Consider the following 21,319-nt stretch of genomic DNA (forward strand, 5'->3'; position numbering starts at 1 on the left):
CCTGGAAATAATCAAAATCTTATTAATTCAATTTGTTCTAATGAAAACAGCAAAACAACTATTCTTAGTTGAAACCACTGCTACGAGTGTCCTCATATTTCTTGATATTACAATAGCTTCTCTTAGTTTGAGAGAATTGCATTTTTAACTGCATCAAGCACTAATTACTTTCTAATGAATGTATTGGAATTTTATACTCTGCATGAAGAAAACAGCAGTCATGAAACAATGAAATTTTTCTTGCATCCGTTTTTCTTGTTCTTATGAAATGCTGATGCTCGTCAACACCAGAAAGAGTGTGAAGTTCTGTTAACTGATAATTTAAGATTCTTAAGGATTGGCTTCCTTGCTTTTTGTAGGAAGAGTTGGATCTAATAGTTCTTAGAAACTTTGTCTTCCAGACAAAGCTTGCCTATGATTGACTATTCGAAACCACCTAAGGGAGTCAGGCACCTTGCCACAACAGCAAATCAGTGGGAACCAGATGCTTGAGGGTCTTAAGAGCTCTTGAAAACTTGTGTATTACCAGAGATGCTTGTGTCCAAGTTAGGGCTCCTCATTCACCTAGAACAAGTGTTCTGTGCATCTGGCAATATTCATGATTGAAGCTGACATGTTTAACAGTTTCGAATTGGGGTGCAACTCACCTGAATACTGCAGACCTAGTGGACAGATGTTAGGAACTATAGTATAGAAATAACTGATCCAAGAGAATACTCCAGAGCATTTCTGTAGGGGTAATCTGAGTCATTCTTTTAATCTCAAAATTAAATTGGCTTCTATTTTCTTTGTCTTTGCTACCAAAGGTAGCAAACAGTGATTTCACTTGGAATACAAAGTTGGAATTTTATACTGAATTAAGTTATCCAATGAAATTACTTGGGAAGAAATCAAAATGTTAGTTCAGGTAAAACCAGTATGTTTTGGTTAATATTTTTGACTTAATCTTTAAATGAAAATTTTAAATTAAAATATTTTAAAGATTTAAAAAGTGAAACATTTGTTCAAAAGATTTTTCAAAAAGTATTTTAATTCTGTAGTTATATTGAGGAAGGAGGGTTACTTCTACATCAACAAACCTTTAAGCACAGGATTTGTTTGGGAGGTTTGACTTCAAGTAAGGCACTTTCCGGCTTTCCATTTAAATATTTGGAACCTTCTCCTATTAGTTTGGATAGATATGCACTGGTTTGAACTCTTCTTCCCTGACAATCTATTAAAAGGACTTGGAAAAGAAGGCAGGGCCTTGTTAGTCCCTGTCCTGTTGACAAAATGGAGATACATGGCTTGGTTCAAAATCACCCGTTCTCTTGCTGGTTTGGGAAGAACTGCAGCAGACAAAGAACTGGAAATGTAGAGACTGCCTGGTAGGATGCAGTGGTTCCTCAGACAGTAGGCTGAGCATGAGTTGATAGCCAGATGGAAACTATTTGTTTCTTCTTTTGCTTACATTACATTGTTTTGTTGTTTGTTTCTCTGGCTATATAACTGTTTCTAATAGCATTTTGTTCTTCCTGGTTTCCAAGTCCTTTTCTTTTACAGTTTTTGAAAAGTTTTCAGATGGGAATGATTTCAACATGTGTATTTAGGCTTAATACTAAACATGTAAGGTTCAAGTTATACACAGCACATTGGGTCTAGGTAATTTGTCCTGCAAATAGATGCATTCTGCCTAACTTGCTACTATGGCTAATGCATCACTATCTCAGGTAATTTGAATTAACTAGTTTGTTGGGAAGTACTGACAAAGATATTGGTCAAAAATAATAATATTGATGTTATTTCATTATTTCCTTACACGTTGTTTTAGTTAGGAAATTACAAACAGTGACTTAAGTCCTGTTTCAAGTGTTCCTCTAGTTATAATATTAATGGACATAAACATGAAGTTGAATCCATCAGACCTGGTCATGGATTTCCTATTATATTTGTTCCCAGAGTGATTCAGTGTCCCAGTTCTTAACAGCTCTCTGAATATACCCAGTCAGTTGTAACTGGTCTGTATAGAAATTACTGCCATGTTCTGTGAAATCCATGGAATTGTTCCAAATCCCTGGGGATAGTTTTGTTGAACTCTGCAAAACTGCGAGTCTTTGTTAGATTTTATTTTTCAGTGTCTTTTCAGGGAAAGGTATTCCAGACTCTCTCCACCATCATACCCCCCCCCCCAATTTCCACATTGTGGGCCTGGCATTCATGTGTCTGCTCCACTGCCACAGTAGTGAAAATCTCCTGGCTTTATCAGCATTTCTCCCAATCTCTGCCTTTTATAGCATTTCATGAAGAAGCAGCCAGTGAACTCAGTTTTTCACTAAAAAATAAGATCATCTGTTCTACTTAGGCTACCATATTTATTATTAGGTTAATAATCTGGATTTTATTATTAGAGTAATGAAAATTAAAGTTACCCTTTGAAAGTCAGAATTTTTATCCAGTAAGCCTTAGTGAATGTTACAGTAGATGATGTGTATTACCAGTTATGTCTTGGTAGATCACTGTATATGTTTGTGTACATTTTTTTTTCCCTACAGATCAAAACATCACATGCATAACTACTGGGATGGAAACGGAGAGATTCTTTGGATGGATTTAGACCCTAGCACTTGCATATACTAAGACTGAAGAGTTTCATATTACTGTCTTTCCCATCTTGGTTTTTGTTGAATGAAGTCTGAGGGCCACAAATACACTGTACAGTATTTAGAAGTGAATTCCATCTGGAATCACCAGCAATTGAGTATCTCCTGCTATCATATCCTTTAGATAACTGACCTGTTTGGCCTACTTTGTTCTTTATTCTCATTTACAAGGCCCATGATATTTTGCACAAGTGGGTTTTCTTTTTTCCACATTTGTTGCATTTTTTTTTTGATTTTTTTTATTATTTTTTTTTAATATTTTTTTCTTGATTTTTTTATTATTCTGTGGGCTCTTTGGACTTGTGATGGTTGAAGAAAAACCAATGTATTAATTAAGATCACACTAAATGATATTTAATACTGAAATTCTGACCCTGGACTTATTTGCAAGCATGAGTATAATGTTCACAAGGTTAAACACCCCCCCCCCAAAAAAAAAACAAACAAAAAACAAAAACACAAACAAAACCCAACCAACCAAAACCCCAAAAAAACAAAACCAGAAAAAAAAAAAAAACCCAAACCAGAAAACCCAAGCCATCTCTAGGTTTCTCATTATTGGTTTTGGGGCATCTGGTTTAAAGGCTGGTCTGAAATTTGATCTTGCTCAAATTCTCTCAACGTGTTTCAGCAACATGTGTCATTAATGAAGAGAGCTGGTAATCGGTCTCCCTGTTGTTTGTAATTCAGCCTGTGATAGGCAGCAGGAAAGCAGAACAGTTTCGGCCAGCCCCAATTAGGAAAACATGCCCAAGGCACAGGCTGTAGCATAAACAGAGATATGTCAGGCTCCTCCCTAGAGGAAAACCAAAAGTGTACACTTGGCAATGATACTTTGCTTTTATTCTGAACAAGAAACCTGTTGAACAAAACCACCTCCTTATTTTGACATTGGTATGGTTAATGGCAGGGATAAATAATTATTCCCAGTGGAAAGATCAGCTAGGCAAGGATGATCTGTGCTTGCAGGTGCTGAAGTAACATGTATGCAAAATGGTAACTAAAGATGTACAGAATTAAAAAAGCATTTTTTGTCTGAAAGAAACATACTAAAAATATAAGCACTTGGTTTTGGTCAGCAATTAGAAATACCTCTATCACATTTAATATTGTAATGCTGTGAACTGGAGATTCTTCTGAAGGAAACTGCCATTCAACAACATGCCCTTACATGAAAAATAATGTCACAGAGATTACTGGAATTGAGCAACTTCTTCACAGCAAGAATGTTTGTGAAAGAGGTAATATATTAAAAAAGCAATGGTTACCATCTGTGTTGAACCCTCGATCTGTGACATCAAAATGCTGAAAAGGTGTCCCCTACCTTACCACCCTCATGGGTATATACTTAATAATCATCTTGTAGATTGGAAGTCTGACGCATCCAAAAGATTAAGTAACTTTCCCAAGATCACACACAGATTTCTTGTTTGGTTATGACAGCAAATGATAACTAGAGCCAAGATGATTCCCAAATCCACTGTACTTCCTTTCTCTAATAACATATTACTAGATAAGTGAATTGTGGGATAAAGAAGAAGGAAAGAGAAAGGAAACGTGTGCAGGACTCTTCTACAAATTGAATTACTAAGTTGAGCCCATCTTTATACAGTTCTCACTGTTCATTAACATCAGACTACTTTACAAGAGGGTTTTTATGAATATGCCTATTTTACAGGTGGGAAAAATGAAATAGTGATTTGACAAAACTCATATAACAGATGAATTTGCAGGGCTGGGAAAAAGAACTGAATCTCCCAACCCCCAAGAGACAGAAATAACTTATACTCATTAAATGAGCTGGCATTCACCCTGTTTCATTTGGCAATATAATACAGTGCAGAGGGAATGGTGTTCTTTCCATTAGGAATGTTTCAATGATGCCATTTTAGTAGAAGAATGAAAAGGAATGTTGGACTGAAAGCATTCCCTAAGGTATAAGATTGACTGTTTGAACTGAGCGTTGCAGAGAAAAATCCTGGAAAAGAATAGCAATAGACATAGTATCTCAACAATAGCTTCTGAGGAAAAATCATTTGAAATGTTGATGCATAAAGTGTAGGGGTGAGGGATACATGCTGAAAAGCCATGTTGGAAACACAGGGACAAGGGCAAGGAGAACTATGTGAAGTTGGTATGGAAAGAACATCAAACTCGGAAACCTAAGTGAGCGCCTGCTTTCTGCTTATAAGGACCAGTGCGTGTCTCTCCCTTTACAACCTATTTGAAGTAACGCACATTCATAAAACATGCAATTTTTGTTGTTACAGAGGCAAGTTTATTACAAATTGCATGTTTTGTGAATGTGCATTACTTCAAATAGGTTAGAATTAATTATCTGCCTTTTTTATACTTCATGGAAAGAGCAAGGTGAGACAAGAGCTGAACTTGAGATGGCCAAAGACTCTGCTGCTTTATGGGATTTTCACATGGATACAGGATCCTAAATTGGACTGCAGAAGTTGTTCCAGTGTGTAAGCTCTATGGAATTGTTGTATTTCACTAGATAGCCAGTAGGGAAGGAAGACATTTGACTCACATAGGTCTCTCTGTACAGAAATACCTCTATATGCCACATATTTGCTGCTGGGTTAGCTTAGCATTTTCATTTAGGTGTATCTGATCACTAGCTAGCCTGTTGAAATACTTTCCCCCCCATTCAGTACAATATTATGATTGTGTTGCTGAGAAGTATAGCCTGGTGTGGGAAAGTTTCAATGCAGATATGATGAAGTTACGAAGACTTTGAGATGAGTCCATAGGACTGTAAGAAGAGATTGGAAGCCATATCTGTAGTTATATTCAGCACTCTCAGATTTGGAATAACTGCTAATAATTTAGTTCTTATAAACCAGGTATAAAAAAGCCCTCATCTGATTTCATTACTGTTAAAGGGTGTTTCATTGTGGGTGACACCAGGGACAGAACTGGGTTAAATATAAATAGAAACTCAACAAAATATTCTCATACAAAGTCCAATAACAAAGGGGGTAATTTAATGGGAAGAGAAATTGAAGCAAAGACTATTAATACTAGTGTCATAGAATATGAGGTTGGAAGGGGCCTCAAGGATCATCTGGTCCTACTTTTCTTGGCAAAATCATGGTCTTGAGAAGATGTCCCAGCATGACGTCCAGCTGAATCTTAAAAGGGTCCAGTGTTGGAGAATCCACTGCTTCCCAAGAGATAATTTTCCATAGCTGATTGTTCTGATTGTGAAAAATTTTCCTCATGTCCAATCGGAATCTCTCCAGGAGTAACTTGTGCCTATCACCCCTTGTTTGTTCCATGTCCCTCCTTGTAAAAAGGGAGTCTTCGTCTTCTCTGTAGCCACCCTTTAAACATGGTGACAAGGTCTCCCGTGAGCCTTCTTTGCTCTAGGCTGAACAAAAGCAGTTCTCTCAGCTTTTCCTTATGTGGCTTGTTAGTCCTTGGATCATCTTTGTGGCTCTTCTCTGGATCCTCCCCAGCCTGTCCATGTCTTTTTTGTTTAGCAGGGGACCAAAACTGAACACAGCATTCCAGGTGTGGGCTGACAAGCTTCCCACCAGTACATATGCAAATGCACATCTAGGATTTTTTTACATGATAGCTCAAAGAACCTCAGCTTAACTCCCTGTGTGGAGTTGCTCCTGAAGCAGGGAGCTTGTAACTTGAAAAGAACACATGACCTTTGAGAAGCTTTTAATGGAAATGTAATTGCTGCTTAAGGGAATGTATTCTAACTTCTTTATAAAGGTGCAAGACTTCTAGGTCTAGGCGACACCTTAACAGAATTGATCTTCTTATCTCAAGCTTCTTCTTATATTGAGGTGACACATGAACTGGATTTAAATTGCTGTTCATTATTAAAAAAAAAAAAAAAAAGTTAAAATATCTTTCTCAAGATCAGCTAAAACCTGTGTAAGATAACGAAGTGTATACAGGAATCTGCTCATCAGCTCACCATCTGCTTCACCGCAGTGCATTTTTAAGATATCTGAGGGCTTTTTTTCTCCCTTTTTTTTCCTTTTTTAATGTCCAAGAAATTGGATGAGCCAAAGAATACCATGCCCAGGGCATCTGAATTTTGTTAACAAGAACAAAACTAGGAATTAATTTAATTCTGTGCTGTTACTCACATAGTACCTGGCTAGAGCTCATCCTAGTTAAATACCTTGGCATGCTGATAAAGTGCTCTCATTGAAGTAGCACTCATCGCAGCAGTTAATAGTCCATCAGAACAGCATAATAAGAGTATGGAATACAATAAAGAAGGAAAGATGTGTGTATTCTGATTGGCTAGAAATGAACATCTGCTACTCAGAGAACAGGAATTTGCTTACAGTGCAATTATTGAGAAATAGCCCAGCATTAATTGTGCAAATCAAGTTTTCCCAGCAGATCAGAGTACAAAAGAAATGAATGTAAATAAAAAATAAGGGTCAGCTTGATGTGCTCTTCAGCAATCATGTTAAAACAATTCTTTTAGTGTAATTACATATAATGTACTTTGGCTAGAACAACGTAATTAAGTGGATATATTCTGTAAAAGATAAAAAATCAGTGTGCTGTTTGACTGGAGCACTCTCCTGGAAAGTGCTAACATGATACCATTAGTAAACTCAACCAGACAATCTACATGCATGAATTAGGAGAAGCAGAAGTCTGAACATCTGTTTCCCGCTATTCAATTCATGAAAGGGGCTTCTCTATTCAGGGAATAAGTGAATAAACAACAGTTGGAGAAGGTTATCTCTGGCGTTTAACAAAATGTTGAGATGTCACAGAAAGGACATAAGGTGAGAATGAAATGGCTGAAAGAAAAGTGGTTGAAGAGTCAACTTGGCAAATGAAACACAAATGTACAAGAAGGAGCAAAACCTCTACCCATCACCCTCTTGAAAAAGTAATATAAGAATGCTTAATTTCTGAGCAGCATACATTTTTAGGTCATAGAATAGGAAAGATCATTGAAAGGACCTTAAAACTCATTCAGTTCCAGCGCCCTGCCACGGGCAGCAACAAAACATACCAGCAGGGACGCCTTCCACTAGACCAGGTTGCTCCAAGCCCTGTCCAACCTGGCCTTGAACACTGCCAGGGATGGGGCAGCCACAGCTTCTCCGAGCAGCCTGTGCTAGTGCCTCACCACCTTCACAGGGAAGAACTTCTCTACTTAAATACACTACAAGGTGGTATGAAATTGTTTTGGAGATAGATGTGATAAAGCAGAGTTCCCAAAGCTGTTCTTTTAGCCGGGGGGGGGGGGGGGGGGGGGGGGGCAACGTGACAAAGATGTGCTGTTAAGTGTTAAAAAAATTCCCAGACTAGTCAAATTAAAGAAAAAGAGAGTTTTATCTTGTTATCTTGGATAAGAAATTTTTCTTTCTCCTTTTACTATTCTTTTTTCCTTATTCTACAATTAGGAGTCTTAGAAAGGGAGTAACAATAATAATAAAGGGAAACGGACCCAAGCACCAACTTGCTGCCAAGGGCTGTAACACAGTATCTCAGGATTTCAAGGGTGAATCAGTGCAAACTGCTTCTGCTGCCCCTCCGAAAAGGAAAAAAAAAAAAAAAAAAAAAAAAAAAAGTAAGTATTGCACTTCCGTTCGGGCTCGGTGGCTGCTGATATATGGGAAAGCCGGGAAAAAAAAAAAAAAAAAAAAAAAAAAAAAAAGGGAAAAGGGGAAAAAAAAAAAAAAGCCAAAACAACCCAGGGTTTCCCCAGGCGAGCGCCGCTCGGAGTGGACAGAAGCATGAGGAGCGGCAGCGCGGCTGCTGCCCGTCTGCTCCGCTCCAGGGGACCGCGGCGGCGGTGGGCTGGTGAGTGCGGCCCCGGAGCAGGACCCGAGCTGAGCACTGCCCGCCCCGGCGGGGCTCGCAGCTCGGGCTCCTTTAAATTGAGGGGTTCGGTAGGGTTAAAGAGAAAGGGGCCGGGAGGAGAGTGGAGCGGGAAGGGAAGGTGAGTGCTTGGTGGTTCCGTGCTGTGGAGTCGGTGCTTTTGTGTCTTTCCGCCACCCTTTTCACTTCCCCACGGAGCGGCGGGCACCGCGTTGCGGGTATTGGGACGGCTTTCTTCAGGCTGCGGTGTTTCATGGTGGAGCCCTGCGATCGGTTGGTTCCCGGCGGCCATCCCGCGGCGTAGTTTGCTTGGTCCTGCCCCTCGAGGGGCAGATCTGGGAGCAGCGCCTCCAGCACTGATGGCAAAGCCATTACTAGTTTAGCCTTACAGCAGAGGGGCCCCAAGGAGGACGGACGCGTCCTGGCGCCGCACAGAGCCGGGCTCCGCGGTGGGTGAGACGGCGGGTGGCTGCCGGACTTTCAGGGAGAGGTTGGGGGGGTCCTCTTGCGAGGCGGTGTGCGCTTGTCCAGCCCGGCTTTCGTGGGGGTTCCTACTTGCTCTGTGCATCCTTCTCAATCTCAGGCTTATCCCGCATACCTCTGGGTTGCTGGGTCCGAAGGGCAGGCGAGAGGAGACCCTCTCTCACACTGAAATCTGCCCTTTCAGGTTGTTGCTTTCTTCTTCAGGTTTTAGATTCAAATCTGAGGAGGGTAGAGTTTGACTGTAAGAGGGCTCTTCTTACTCACTGGTGCTTTACATGTAAGAAGTGAAGCTTGCTGCCTTGCTTATCCTTATCTACCTGCAATGGTGGGTGTCAGTAGAGCCCACTGGTTTTGTGAGCTCCTAGGGGAGAAGGGTGCCTGAGGCACCAGGAAGGAAGTTCCCCAGTACAGTTCCAGCACACTTCTGATGTTACTGGGAAATTAAAAATGGACAACAAAAAGTATTCTTTGATTTCCATCTGTATTAAATTATGAATGGTTTCTTCACTGTGTAGTAGATGTGGTGCCAAGTGTCATGGCTTTCTGATGGTTTTGTGATGTGGATTGTGATTTAATAGGAAATTAGCTGATGTTCCTCAGTTAACATCATATGTTACCATAGGCCATCTGATCAGCATTATACGGTGGTGCCCCGATTGGAACCACAACCAAACCCTAGATGGAGGTGGTGAGGTGAGGAAGAGGTAGTACTACCCTCAATTAATTGCATTTACTGACTTTAGGCTATTAACTTATTTGGTCACTCTGTTTATTTTACCCACAGGCTTATTTAAATTGGCACATTTGCTATCCAGAGTACTTCTTCAGCTCCACTTTACACCTCTCAGTTAAGCTTCACACTAATTTCGGGACAGGATTTAGGAATAGAACTTCATGATTAAAAGCGAAGCTGATGATTTGGAGTCAGCTTGTACTACTGCCTGCATAATGTACTTGCAGCAAGAGACATGCTTGTGTTCCTTGTATGATGTGATATATGAGTTTAAATATATATTTCCTTTTCTAGCTGGTAGAAGTTGAAACTTCTTTTTGTACTCATTTTTAATGGCTATTTTGCTTAGCCAAGCAGAAAAACATACAGTAAAAGCCAGGCAAAGAGAAGTCAACTTGAAAGTTTTTTGGGCTGTGTTAGGAATCAGGCTCAGCTTCCAAAAGTTACAATTTTATGAGTAAATCAGTAATGAACATTCTTAAAGCTTTGTTTTGGTTTGAGTGAGAAGGACTTTTTGCTTTTCTTGTGGTAGAGGAGACATTATCAAGGCAACAGGGTTATTTCTTCTAGGCATAGTCCTGCAAATGTCTAGGCTTCCAATCATTAGCTCAGATTTTTAAGTGTGGTTCTGGCCTCAGACCAGGGGCCTTACAGGTCTGAAGTATCACTGAGCTCTTGTGCCAGGTTCTCCATCCTCTACTTGAAGTACTGCACACGTTTGTAACACGTATATTCATAATGTAAAGGACAAAGGCTTCTTGTGATGAAAGTTTACTTTATCAGTGTAGATCACATTTTGATGTAAGCCCTTAAAAATTCTAATTGATTAATGAGTTTCAGATGGTGGTTCCCTTTCAGTGCCCCTCCCCCTGCTCCCAGCATATACAGCATGCTCCGAGTCAAGCTGGGAAAGATCCAGAAACCTTGGCCTAAATTGGTTGTGGTATAGTTTATAAGGATAATAAAATAACTAGAAAAATTGAATTTCCTTAGAAAAATATGCTTGCTGCATTTGTGAGCTGATGTTTTATCTGCTGGTTTATGACAGTGAGAAAACTAAGTTACAGATACCTGTATGGTGATGAAGGTAAGAATGACCTATGGAAGGGAAGGCTCTGTAATAGCTTTTTGAGGAGGAGCTATGCCATGTAGTAGCAGACTCACTTGAAAGTGTTTGTGTTTGGGTTTACATATGTAAAAAGGAAAAATAAGTGATTACTGTTCTGTAGTAAACTGGAAATTGCAGGTGGTAAAGATTGAGTAGCCTCTACCAGTGAATGACAGGTCTGATTTTTTTTTATTTTTTTTCTTGTTTTTTGGTTTGTTTATGTTGGCTTCTCCCCTCCCCCCCCCCCTCCCCATTTTAAGGATTTCAAGGAGGGGAGCTTGCGTGGTTTCACCTGGGGAAATGATTTCACTGTCTAGAAGATCTCACCATAGGGAACAGTTTCCTGATGTTAAAAATATCAATTGCAGAAGTTGTTAGTTACCCCTGTGGCTCTCAAAGGAAGCCGTTCATATATCTTTTTTTTTTTTTTTTCCTCTCCTTTCTGCATATATATTTGTGTATGCATATGTGTATGGGTGACGGGTAGAAAAACAAGAGCAACCTCTAGTCTGTGGACTAATGATATACTCTCCAAATCTGAAAAACATGCTAATACTGATACAGGAAAACCGAAATCAGTTTGACACAGCTACATGTGTCAAACTAGCACTTGATGATGTGAAAGGGGTGATTGCAAGTATGGATCCGAGACTGTGGGCAGCCTCAGTTCCACTTGCACAAATGTCCGTTTTGTTGCTGCAATTTAATGTGTTTATGAATGTTGGGGCTTTTATTTAAGCCTCTTTTGCACCCAACTTGCAGTTCCAGTGAATGAATGCTTCACACAGTCCACTTAAGCTCCAGTAAAGTTTCAAAAGTTCTGTTCTTTTCCATCTGCTTGAGGTGATTAGAACTAGCAGGGAGATCCAGCAGAGACCCTTGCCAGATACTCATGAGCTCTGTTCTGGCTTTTGATCCTCTCTCTCCTCTCTTTCCAGGATGGCTTCTTTCCAATAGCATTACCTTCTCTCTAAGACAGCAGGAGATTGTCTGCAGTTATAGCTGATACCCCTCTGTCAAAGCCAATGTACAGTCTAGTGCTCAAGTTCCAGTTCCTTCAGAGAAAAGTTCTTGCTGCTCTTGCCTAAGTCGCTGTCTGCTCTCTCTACCACTGACAGTAAACTGTGTGACATGTGCATGATGTTTTGTTTCTTCTGCAACTGATATCTGATGCACTGCCTCAGTGGTATTACAAAGGACCTCATTTCAGAAGCTTAGAGCCATCATCTTCCATGAGGTTTTTATGAAATAGTCTTTGAACTTAGTGTCCAAGGCAGAGTTATGCCATCTTCTTGCCAGTTGTTCCAGCTTTGTGGAGCAAGTAGGCCGCTGAATTGGCACACGTGCAAATAAATCTTCAGTCCTGGAGAACTCTGGTTTGGCTGCCAGGTGGACAGAGCCAGTGGATTAGCTTGTGTGATGGGAGGCAGTACCTGGAGCAAATGCCTGTCACAGACAAGCTGGTATATGATGCAAAGAGTACATTGTGTAGGACTCTATACAGAGTTCCGCATGTGCTTTATGATTTATTTATTTTCCCTCTATAGATACTTTTAACATTGTTTTAATATTTTCTAACTAAATACAAATAGGAAGAAAAACACTTGTTGGACTAGATACTGAATTTCTGCCAATTCTTAAACCAAGTCATCGAGAACAAGTGACTGAGCAAGACTTCTTCATCCCTGACCTGGAAGGATTATATCTAGTAGCAAGTTAAAAGGAGCTCTCAAGCCTCCTTTTGGTTGGGAAATAACACTCATGTTGTAATTAGGAACCAGGCTGCAGCGACAACGAAACTCGTGTAATACAGAGAGCACTGCACGGCCAGCAGCTACTCAGTGCAAACCACTATGTCCGTATCCTGGAACTGAATGGATAATTTGGAGTAAAAACTCAATGTTTTGTATGATTAACTCAAAGGGTGGAACATGTGCGTTTTCTGTGTATGTGTATCAGTACATACATGCGCACTTTTCTGTATATGTTTTTATTCCTCCTGATCATACTTGGTAAAAAAGGTGGTTGGAATAGGAAATGGGTTTGAATCCATGGATCTGCAACTGTGAGCGTTTAACTGTGCAGCCAGTTTTGCTTTCTGGGTCAGTCCTTGCCTCCTGTATGTTTTGAGTACAGAGTGTATCATTCTTCAATACTTTTGTTCTACCAGTTAGCCCCAACAAAAGGCAGTGGAATTACAGAAGATTACTTGTTTGATGCTCATTGCTTTCTGCTGATGATCACTGACAACAATCAGCAGGTAGTGTAAGTTACACTGCTGGTAAAATAGAAGCGGTGAGCTACAATACACAGAAAACTAAATGTATTACTGTAAAGCAAAATAAAAACTTCAGTGTTTGGTAGGAGCAAGCAGAAGCAAATACAGCCTTTTAGTGTGTCGAGTCTGTTACATGTCACTGGGTGTACTGTAAACTATCCCACACTGAATTCTTCAGTTAGACAAGAAGTCTAAGAATTTGAGATGTTATCCTCTTACTTAGGTGGAAAAAAAAGGCTGTGCTGCATAAATGTGACCTGTGACAAAACAGAATGAAAAGTAGTTGAAGACCTTTCCTTGTCTACATTCAGAATAGTAGGGGGAACTAGTTGGTTTTTCAGGAGCAAGGCATTCAGAGGTAAGTTTTGAAAATGCTTCTACGAATCATGTCAGGCTAAACAGTTCATAGAGGAGTGTAACATTCTGTGAAATATTTGATGTGTTTGTGTTGGCTAGTTTCAAAGAGCTGTATATATGATAATTTGATGTTGCTGTTAGAAAGTAGTGAGATTAGGAAAACCAGTATTTTTTGGCTACTTAATTCATTCTTTATTCCTGCCAAAAGGGAAGGATGAAATAGTTGGAGCCAGAGGTTTGCCTCAGCTGTGGTGATGTGCCCTTGAACACTACTGTCTACCTCTGTGGCAAGTTAAAAATATGACCAAATTACTCACTGGTAAATTGTTAAACTTTTCTTCAGCTCACCAGAAAATAAATATGTTGTGACATTTTAAGGAAGTGAGATGATGGTATCTGAGCAAAGAATCAAGAGCCTGGCCTTGACTTCAGGTTGAATCTTCAAAGAGGTCTTGAAGGAGCTCAGGACCCAACTTCTGTCACCTTCACCTAAGCCAGTTCAGCTTCTTCACAGATCCTGGCTAGTACATGATGAAAGTTTCAATAGTTAATGTATGGGCTGTTACGGGTGATGAAGGAGATGAATGTTTTTAATGAAGTTTAGGTATTTCAGGCCTGAGGTATCATGGACCTACTCCTGATATAGAGATGCTGGAATGATTTTTCAGCTTCTAGAGATTTTTGTCACCTATTTGCCTTATCTTTCCTAGTTTGCTGTTCTGAGAACTTGTGTTCTAGTAAAACCATGTTAGAATACCCTTCTTGTCTCTGTATCTTCTCTCTTCCCACTACCACAGTTACTCTGAAACTAAAGCACCCATCCATCCACTTAAATCCAAGCTCTTTGTTCTCCCGCTTTCCTTCCTTTCATTAGTCTCAGAAGTTCTTCGAGACTTTCGCACAGCCTGGTTGCTGAGTTTTATGAAACAAGAGGTAGGCCAGTATGAAATATATTTCAAGACAGCTTGTATTTTAGAGACAAGCTGAAATAACATCTCAGATCTCTGAATCCTCTGTGCTGTGTCACCACGGAGATCAGCCTGAAGCATTAACAGACTGCAGTGCTTGTTTCACAGCCTGATGGGGAAACCTAAACTGCCTCCATGTAGCTGTTCCAGCAGCCTTCCTTGTCTTTGCTCTGGTCCTAAAGAAATGCAACTTTCAGACCTTCGAATTACTTCAGCCCCACCAGTAGCAGCATCCTGTTTCAAATCTGACTGGCTGTCAGGCATATTATAATGTTGTTGGTTATTAATTAGCTCCATATTTGAAGTGCCCTATGGAACTTGTAGTTACTTGTAGGTAGGTGGGCCTTTCCTGAGGTGGAAGAAAAAGATGTCGTCTCCATAGTTATCCTCTTAACACAGCCTAGCTCGGTGTGTGTACCATGTGTGGTATTCTTAGCAGGGCAGACTCTGCATAGGGTCCCATGGTGGATATTCATGTGTGCATCTTTGAAATACAAAATTAGAGAATAACTTAGGTGGGAAGGGACCTCCAGGGGTAATGTAGTCTAACATACCACACACCCCCCCCCCGTGCCTCCCCAAAGCATGTATTAACTGTGAAATTATTTCCAGTAAAGTGGTGCAGTGTCTAACTGGTTCCTTTAGTACAATGGTGCTGCTTTTTTTTAGCTATATTTTTCCAATTTGTATGTCAAAAGAAATAAATGACAAGATTTTGTTTCCTAAATATTTAGATAAACAGGTATTAATAAACTGAAAAATGAATGCCCAAAAAGGATGTTCCAGATAGGCTGTTAGCTCTGCACAAATCAAATCCTCTCCCCACTCCATCCCCTTCCCCCCTCCACCCCCTGCAAATGAACAGGTATGATTGTATGATTTGGATTTATTAACCATGAAATCATAAATCAAAGTTGACATTTTCACAAAGTCAGTTTTCAGAACAAAGTTCTGCTTAAATTGCGTACTTTAGACTGCCTTAAACTGCTTTGCTTTAGAAGGAACTTTGAATAATTTTTTTTTTCTTAGTATAAAATATACTGATAATTAATAAATCTGTGTTTATACAAGGGAATAAAATATTTTTTCATCTCTATTTTCCCCATCCATAGCTGAAAAATTGTCCAATTTCAGTAAGAAGTGTGTTAGCAGTAAAAGCTGTGTATATTTCAAGGGCAAGCCGAACTTCAAGATATGGGGTGGGGTACTCTCAACAAGAGCTTAGGCAGATGAGTTTGACAACGAGGAGTGTAGTTACCCAGGATATGGTTAAAAACTGCTGGAGTGTTTTAATGTAAGCATTAAAATATCCCAAATAGACTTTCATATGTTTGGAAATGTTGGTTACAGCACAGTTTTATGGAAAAGCAGTTGCTTTTTACATTCAGTATACATTTTCCTCTTTCTTTGGTAAGGGAATTGTTTTCAGTATTCTTGTTCTTTCAGGCCACAAGGAAATAGTGTAGCAATTGCTTGATTTTGTTGTTTTTCAAGTCACAAATGCCTCTTACCTGACCTGGAAGATATGCAAAGGACAGACAGAAACAATGTTTGCAGAATATCATAAGCTGAAGCCAGTCGATGTATGTAACTACAGCTGGTGTGGATTAGTCAGTTCATAACAGGCAAAGAACTGTTGCTTATGGGCTTCACATAAAGTCTGTCCCAGTTCATGTCTGTGTACTGCCACCTAAGACCTTGGGAGTGCTGGTTAGTGAGATAGATTTCACCAGGCTACAGCCAGGCAGGCAAGAAAGTATGCAGGCTCGTTGCTGCGAGCATCAGGGTCCAGGTCGGAGTTGTTTTTTTTTTCAGAGAGAGAAATAACCTTCTTAGCATGGCTCTGCCACAGATGGAGGAATTAATCCTTCAGGAGCAAAGATATAGGTCCAGTGGGCCTAAGGTCTCTCGCTGCTGCAAGACTCACAACACTTAACTAATACTTAACACATGACATATTGTCTTACTGAAACTTGAGCTGCAGGTAAGTCCTGGCTGAAGCAGAGGAGTATTTGTGTTAAAGGTGGAAGTGGGAAGCATGGGTGGCAAGCGCTACCTGTTGTGCTGCTTTCTGAAGAAATAATGCTATTCAGTAAATATATTTGCTGTGGGTTTTGCGTTGTATTATTCTGAAGTTGTAGAATAAACTGATTCCGTTTGGTAATGGCATTTGTTAATTGCTACTAAGTTTGATTTAGTAGTGTAACTCAGTTATTCCTGTATTTTTCTTGGGCCTGATCCAAAAATCTCTGAAGCTTTTAGTTTATTTTTGGTGGATATTGGATTAGGCACTGCAGTGAGTTGTTAGCTTTGTATAAAATGTTTATTTTTATTTGATTTTAATCATGCCTTGCAGAATATGTGGTTATGTGTTGGCAACACGTGTAGCTTGGCAAGTACAGTTGAAGTTGTCATTTATCTGTATGATTTAATCATCTGCAGCGTGATCCATAATGAAGCAAAACTTCAGTCATCCTTGATGTATGCATGTGTTAGATCCACATCTGTCTGTCTGACATCTGATTTCTTGGACCCATAGTTACTGTTGTTATCTTCTACAATTCTTAAAACAGAACCCATGAAACTTTGTTTGGTATAATGGCATATTTTGTTTTTTTTCTCTTTTTACTGTATAATAAAACAGGTACAGCAAGTGGATAAGCGATGTGCACTGCTCTGAGCCCCAAGGCACGTGGGCCTGGCCTCTCTGATATGCATCAGTACAGTCAGTGGCTTGCAAGTAGACATGAGGCCAACTTGTTGCCGATGAAAGAGGATTTGGCCCTGTGGCTCACAAACCTACTGGGTAAGATACAATTGGATGGAATACAGATACTGGCAGTAAGAAAACTCTATACACTGCTAGCTGGGAATTCAGTCTTTCGGGTTTCTTGGTATTTCAGAAATAAAGGTTATGATTAGTTAGCTACCTCTGCATAGTGTGACTGTTAGCAAGGGCAGAAAAGCCATTAAGTAATTTGCCTCTACAGTGTTTCTGTGAGTAGCATAATTGACATTTATTGTTCATTTAAGTTTATTTTTCCTCAAATTTCCCTTTAAATGTTCTTTTGCATGTCTTTTCTGCATTAACACTATTGAGTGGTGCTAATTATTGCCATCCACCTACATCTTCCATTTTGTGGGCCAATTGGTAAGCATCCTAAAAAGTATGGGTGAACTGACTGTCCATAACAGAAGGAGCCATTAAATAGTCCTTTGTCAACCAAACAGTCTCGTAATTGATAATTGTTGCCCAAGGCAATGCATGCATATGTAAGCTTGTGTGTAGAGGGGTCTGACCCAGTGGCTGCATGTGGGACCTGGGGATTTACTGTTTGCAGCTGTGTGTGAAGCCAGGACATGTTGACGGAGGATGCAAACCAAAAGCCAAGAAAAAAATATCAGGTACACATGAAGTGGAGCAAATGCGGGTATGTCGCTGGCAGGAAGGAGACAGATGTTTCTTTGGGATATACAACTCGTTCAAGAAGGTGGAATTTAGAAACTATGAGCCAGGAAATAGTATGTTGTTTTTTGGGAACATTGAGGGGGAAATGGCTTTTGTGTGATCTCTGTAATTGCAAAGGATTCTACCAAAGGAATACATGACTTGCACAACACCTTAAGGGAAAAGTAGCAGCATAGCAGCACTTCCTCTCATTAAACAAAGAGGAGAAAGTATTTCAGAGGAGGTGATGTTTACATGAAACTGTTGCAGATGTTATTTTGAAGGAAATCTGGGATGCACATTTTTAAATTTCATGTGTGAGGTTTTTTTTTTTTTTTTTTTTTTTTTTTTTCCCCCCTCTCTGGGAGCCTGGGTGAGACATAGGCACTGTGTTGTCTTGGCAAATATGGTACTTGAACCATCTCAGTGATGTCATACAGTAATAAAGTGTACTTAGTGCCTTTCATCTGCATTTTCCTTTTTTAGGAGGAAAGGATGTATCCCTATGTTTGGAGAGGTGTAGTCAGTGACTACAGTTTTCAGTAGAACACAAGAGCACAGTAGTTTGCAGGTAGGCGATACCCATTTAGAAGCTGGAATAGTTATGAATCCACAACTGCAAAAGTGGCACTTGTTTTAAGTTATGTCTTTGTGTGATACTTCCATTTAAATTAATGAGTTTTGAATGTAAAATTGGCTAAGCAATGCCAGAACAAAATCCAGAAATCCTGGCTTTTCATTCCAATTACCACAAGACAGCAACCCAAAAGACTGTTTTTTGAATCAGAAGCACATTACATTAAGGATTAAATATGTCATTTAAATGTTTTAAACAATGAATTTTTAGTGAGCCACTTTCCAACAAATAGAAGCTTGTTTGCAGTTCATAACAGTGACAAGTTTAGGAATGAGGTCACTTTTTTCAGCAAGAAAGTAGCAATAAGCAGGAGGTTCTGAAAAGCCAACTATAATTAAAGATCTGATCTTTTCATATGGCCATCAAGTTCTACACTGCAGAACTAAATGGGCACAACTTTCTTTCAATTAAGCAAAATACACAGTTCATTTGCTTAATGCATCCCCCCCACACCTTCTCACACCAGGCTCTTCTGTTCTCAGAGATTGTCCCGAAGAGCTGAATTTACAGTGATTTGTTAAACTGATTTGAATTCCTGTGTAGACATTGTTGTTCAAATTAGTAATTCTGTTAGGTCAAAACTCACATTCAAAATAAATTAAGTGTAGCTGAATTTAATCAATTAATATTCATATAAATGTATTAACTCAGAATTCAAGCTTGGCTTAATTTCGTTATAGTTTAGATTAACTTTAATGAGAGGAGGGATGTGTCAGCATGCTGATGTAAGAGGAAGTAGGTATGAATTTATGGCATGCTGCTACCTTGTAAAAACCTGTTTGTGCTCTCTCATTTTTCAGCATCCAAAAGGACAAAATGGTAGGCAAGAGTCCTTTGTTTGTTGTGTCGAGGGTTTTCTTCCTTCATGGGAGAATTAGTGTTCTTTGCATTAATGCTCGGTGGATCTTCATGTACATGGGTGCATAGATAACTGGCAGAAGATAATATTCTGTGTATCCACACCCTAGTTTGCTCTCTGCTGTAACTTGTGTGGCCTTATTCTGTCTTTATGCCAGTTTTAGTGCAATAATATTTCTCAGTTTATTAAAAAAAAAAATGTATTTCAAGTAACCTTTATCATGTTGGCTCACATTTTGTTTCATCTGTGTTTTCTTCCTTCTTTTGTACTATGAGTCAACAAGGGCACATAATATTTTCAAATAAATGTAGATTATTTTTAATAATTGTAGTTTAGGCAAGAATAGAGCTGAAACTCTCTGAGGTACTTTGATCAACTGAGCGTGAGTTTAGACATGTTTGTGGGGAGTCCAACAGTGTTGCTGAAAGTTAAAAGGGTGACAGTTTTGCAGCAGCATAGCCTGGTTCGATGTTCCAAACTGGAAAACACTTGAGGGATATTGCACTTTATAATATGAATGAAGGGCTTTGATATAAGATGAAAATTAGGCACAGCCAGTAGTTGACCTTACATAAGTGATAGATAAGAAGGCTGAGATACATGGTGCAGATGGAAAATAATCCTTTAAGAATTTTTAACCCCAGGGCTGGAGCACCTCCCATATTAAGACAGGCTGAGAAAGTTGGAGCTGTTTAAACTGGAGAAGAGGACCTGCGAGAAGACCTCAGAGCAGCCTTCCGGTACCTGAAGGGAGCCTACAAGGATGCTGGAGAGGGACTCTTCATCAGGGATGGCAGTGATAGGACAAGGGGTAATGGGTTCAGACTTAAACAGGGGAAGTTCACATTACATATAAGGAAGCAGTTCTTTGTTGTGACGGTGATGAGGCCCTGGAATGGGTTGCCCAAGGAAGTTGTGAATGCTTCATCCCTGACGGTGTTCAAGGCCAGGTTGAACAGAACCTTGGGTAGACATAATTTAGCGTGAGGTGTCCCTGCCCATGGCAGGGGCGTTGGAACTTCATGATCTTAAGGTCTTTTCCAACCCAAACCTTTATATGACTTCAGGCATTTCATTCTAATTTAGCATGAATGCAGTTGTGGCCTTTTTGAAGATTCACAAGTGCTTTTGTATGCATTTTGCTAATTATTTTTGGAACCACATCAGAGAACTCAAGAGTTTGAGAGGTCAGTTTGTCATTTCAGCTCCATTGCTAAATAGATTTTAGCTGCCTGTGTTATGGAGGCTGGAAAAAGGACATGGCTGATGAAATCGATGTGTCAGATGGATTAACTCACAATATTGTGCATGATGGTATTCTCAAAGTGGGGCACGTCAGGATTGCGGGGGTTAGGGTTTGCATGCATGAGAGGAAGATTGTAGCTATGGATATTGTGTCTCTTAGTGTCACTTGCCTCTGCAGAGCTCTGGTGGCTCAGTTGAGAGATCTTTGCACTGGCAAAATTAAGGAGATGTTTTGACCCAACTGTCTTGCAAATTATGATCATCTCTTAGCCTTGTTTTTATTATGTGTAGGGCCTCATCACCAGTCTCTAGTTTAGGACAGGTACAGAGGGATGGTTTCTGTTTCCCCTTGGCTATTGTTGTAGAGCTCTGATATTTTTCCTGTTCCCTGAGTGCAGTTACCAACTGCAGGGAGTTATATTGTTGCTGATTCCATCCAGCTTCATTTAGCACCATGGAACAGTTCTGCAAGATGTGCATTTGGCACATGTCTGGGCTCCAAGATTTCAGTGCTGAGGCCTCTTCCTAACAGAGGACCCAGAGGTTTCTGGGCTTCAGAAGTTCATGGGTGAGGAGCTAGAGAATGCAGGATGCTGAGGAATTGGACATGTAAATGTTCAGTGTTGTAGGAGGCATTTTAAAGTTTCTTGGGTGCAAAAGTTAAGCAGGCTGAGAGAAAAGGAACAGGGAGGTGAGGAGGTTAGAAGAGGTATTGAGCTGAAGACCAGACTTCAGAGA

The 21,319-nt window shown here is 39.9% G+C and overlaps 1 protein-coding gene across 1 annotated transcript in view; it reads left to right on the forward strand.

Moving 5' to 3' along the window:
* Positions 1-16,669: 16,669 nt before the first annotated feature.
* Positions 16,670-21,319, forward strand: part of GAS2 (growth arrest specific 2) — a gene marked incomplete at its 3' end in the record, with an annotated part of 82,896 nt that continues 78,246 nt past the window's right edge. Inside the window, exon 1 of the mRNA XM_080619491.1 lies at positions 16,670-17,198. Coding sequence (XP_080475617.1) covers positions 17,057-17,198 — 142 coding nt within the window. The 5' untranslated portion in view covers positions 16,670-17,056. The remainder of the gene's footprint in view (positions 17,199-21,319) is intronic.

Source organism: Psittacula echo (assembly GCF_963264785.1).
Source record: "Psittacula echo genome assembly, chromosome: 5".
NCBI lineage: Eukaryota > Metazoa > Chordata > Aves > Psittaciformes > Psittacidae > Psittacula > Psittacula echo.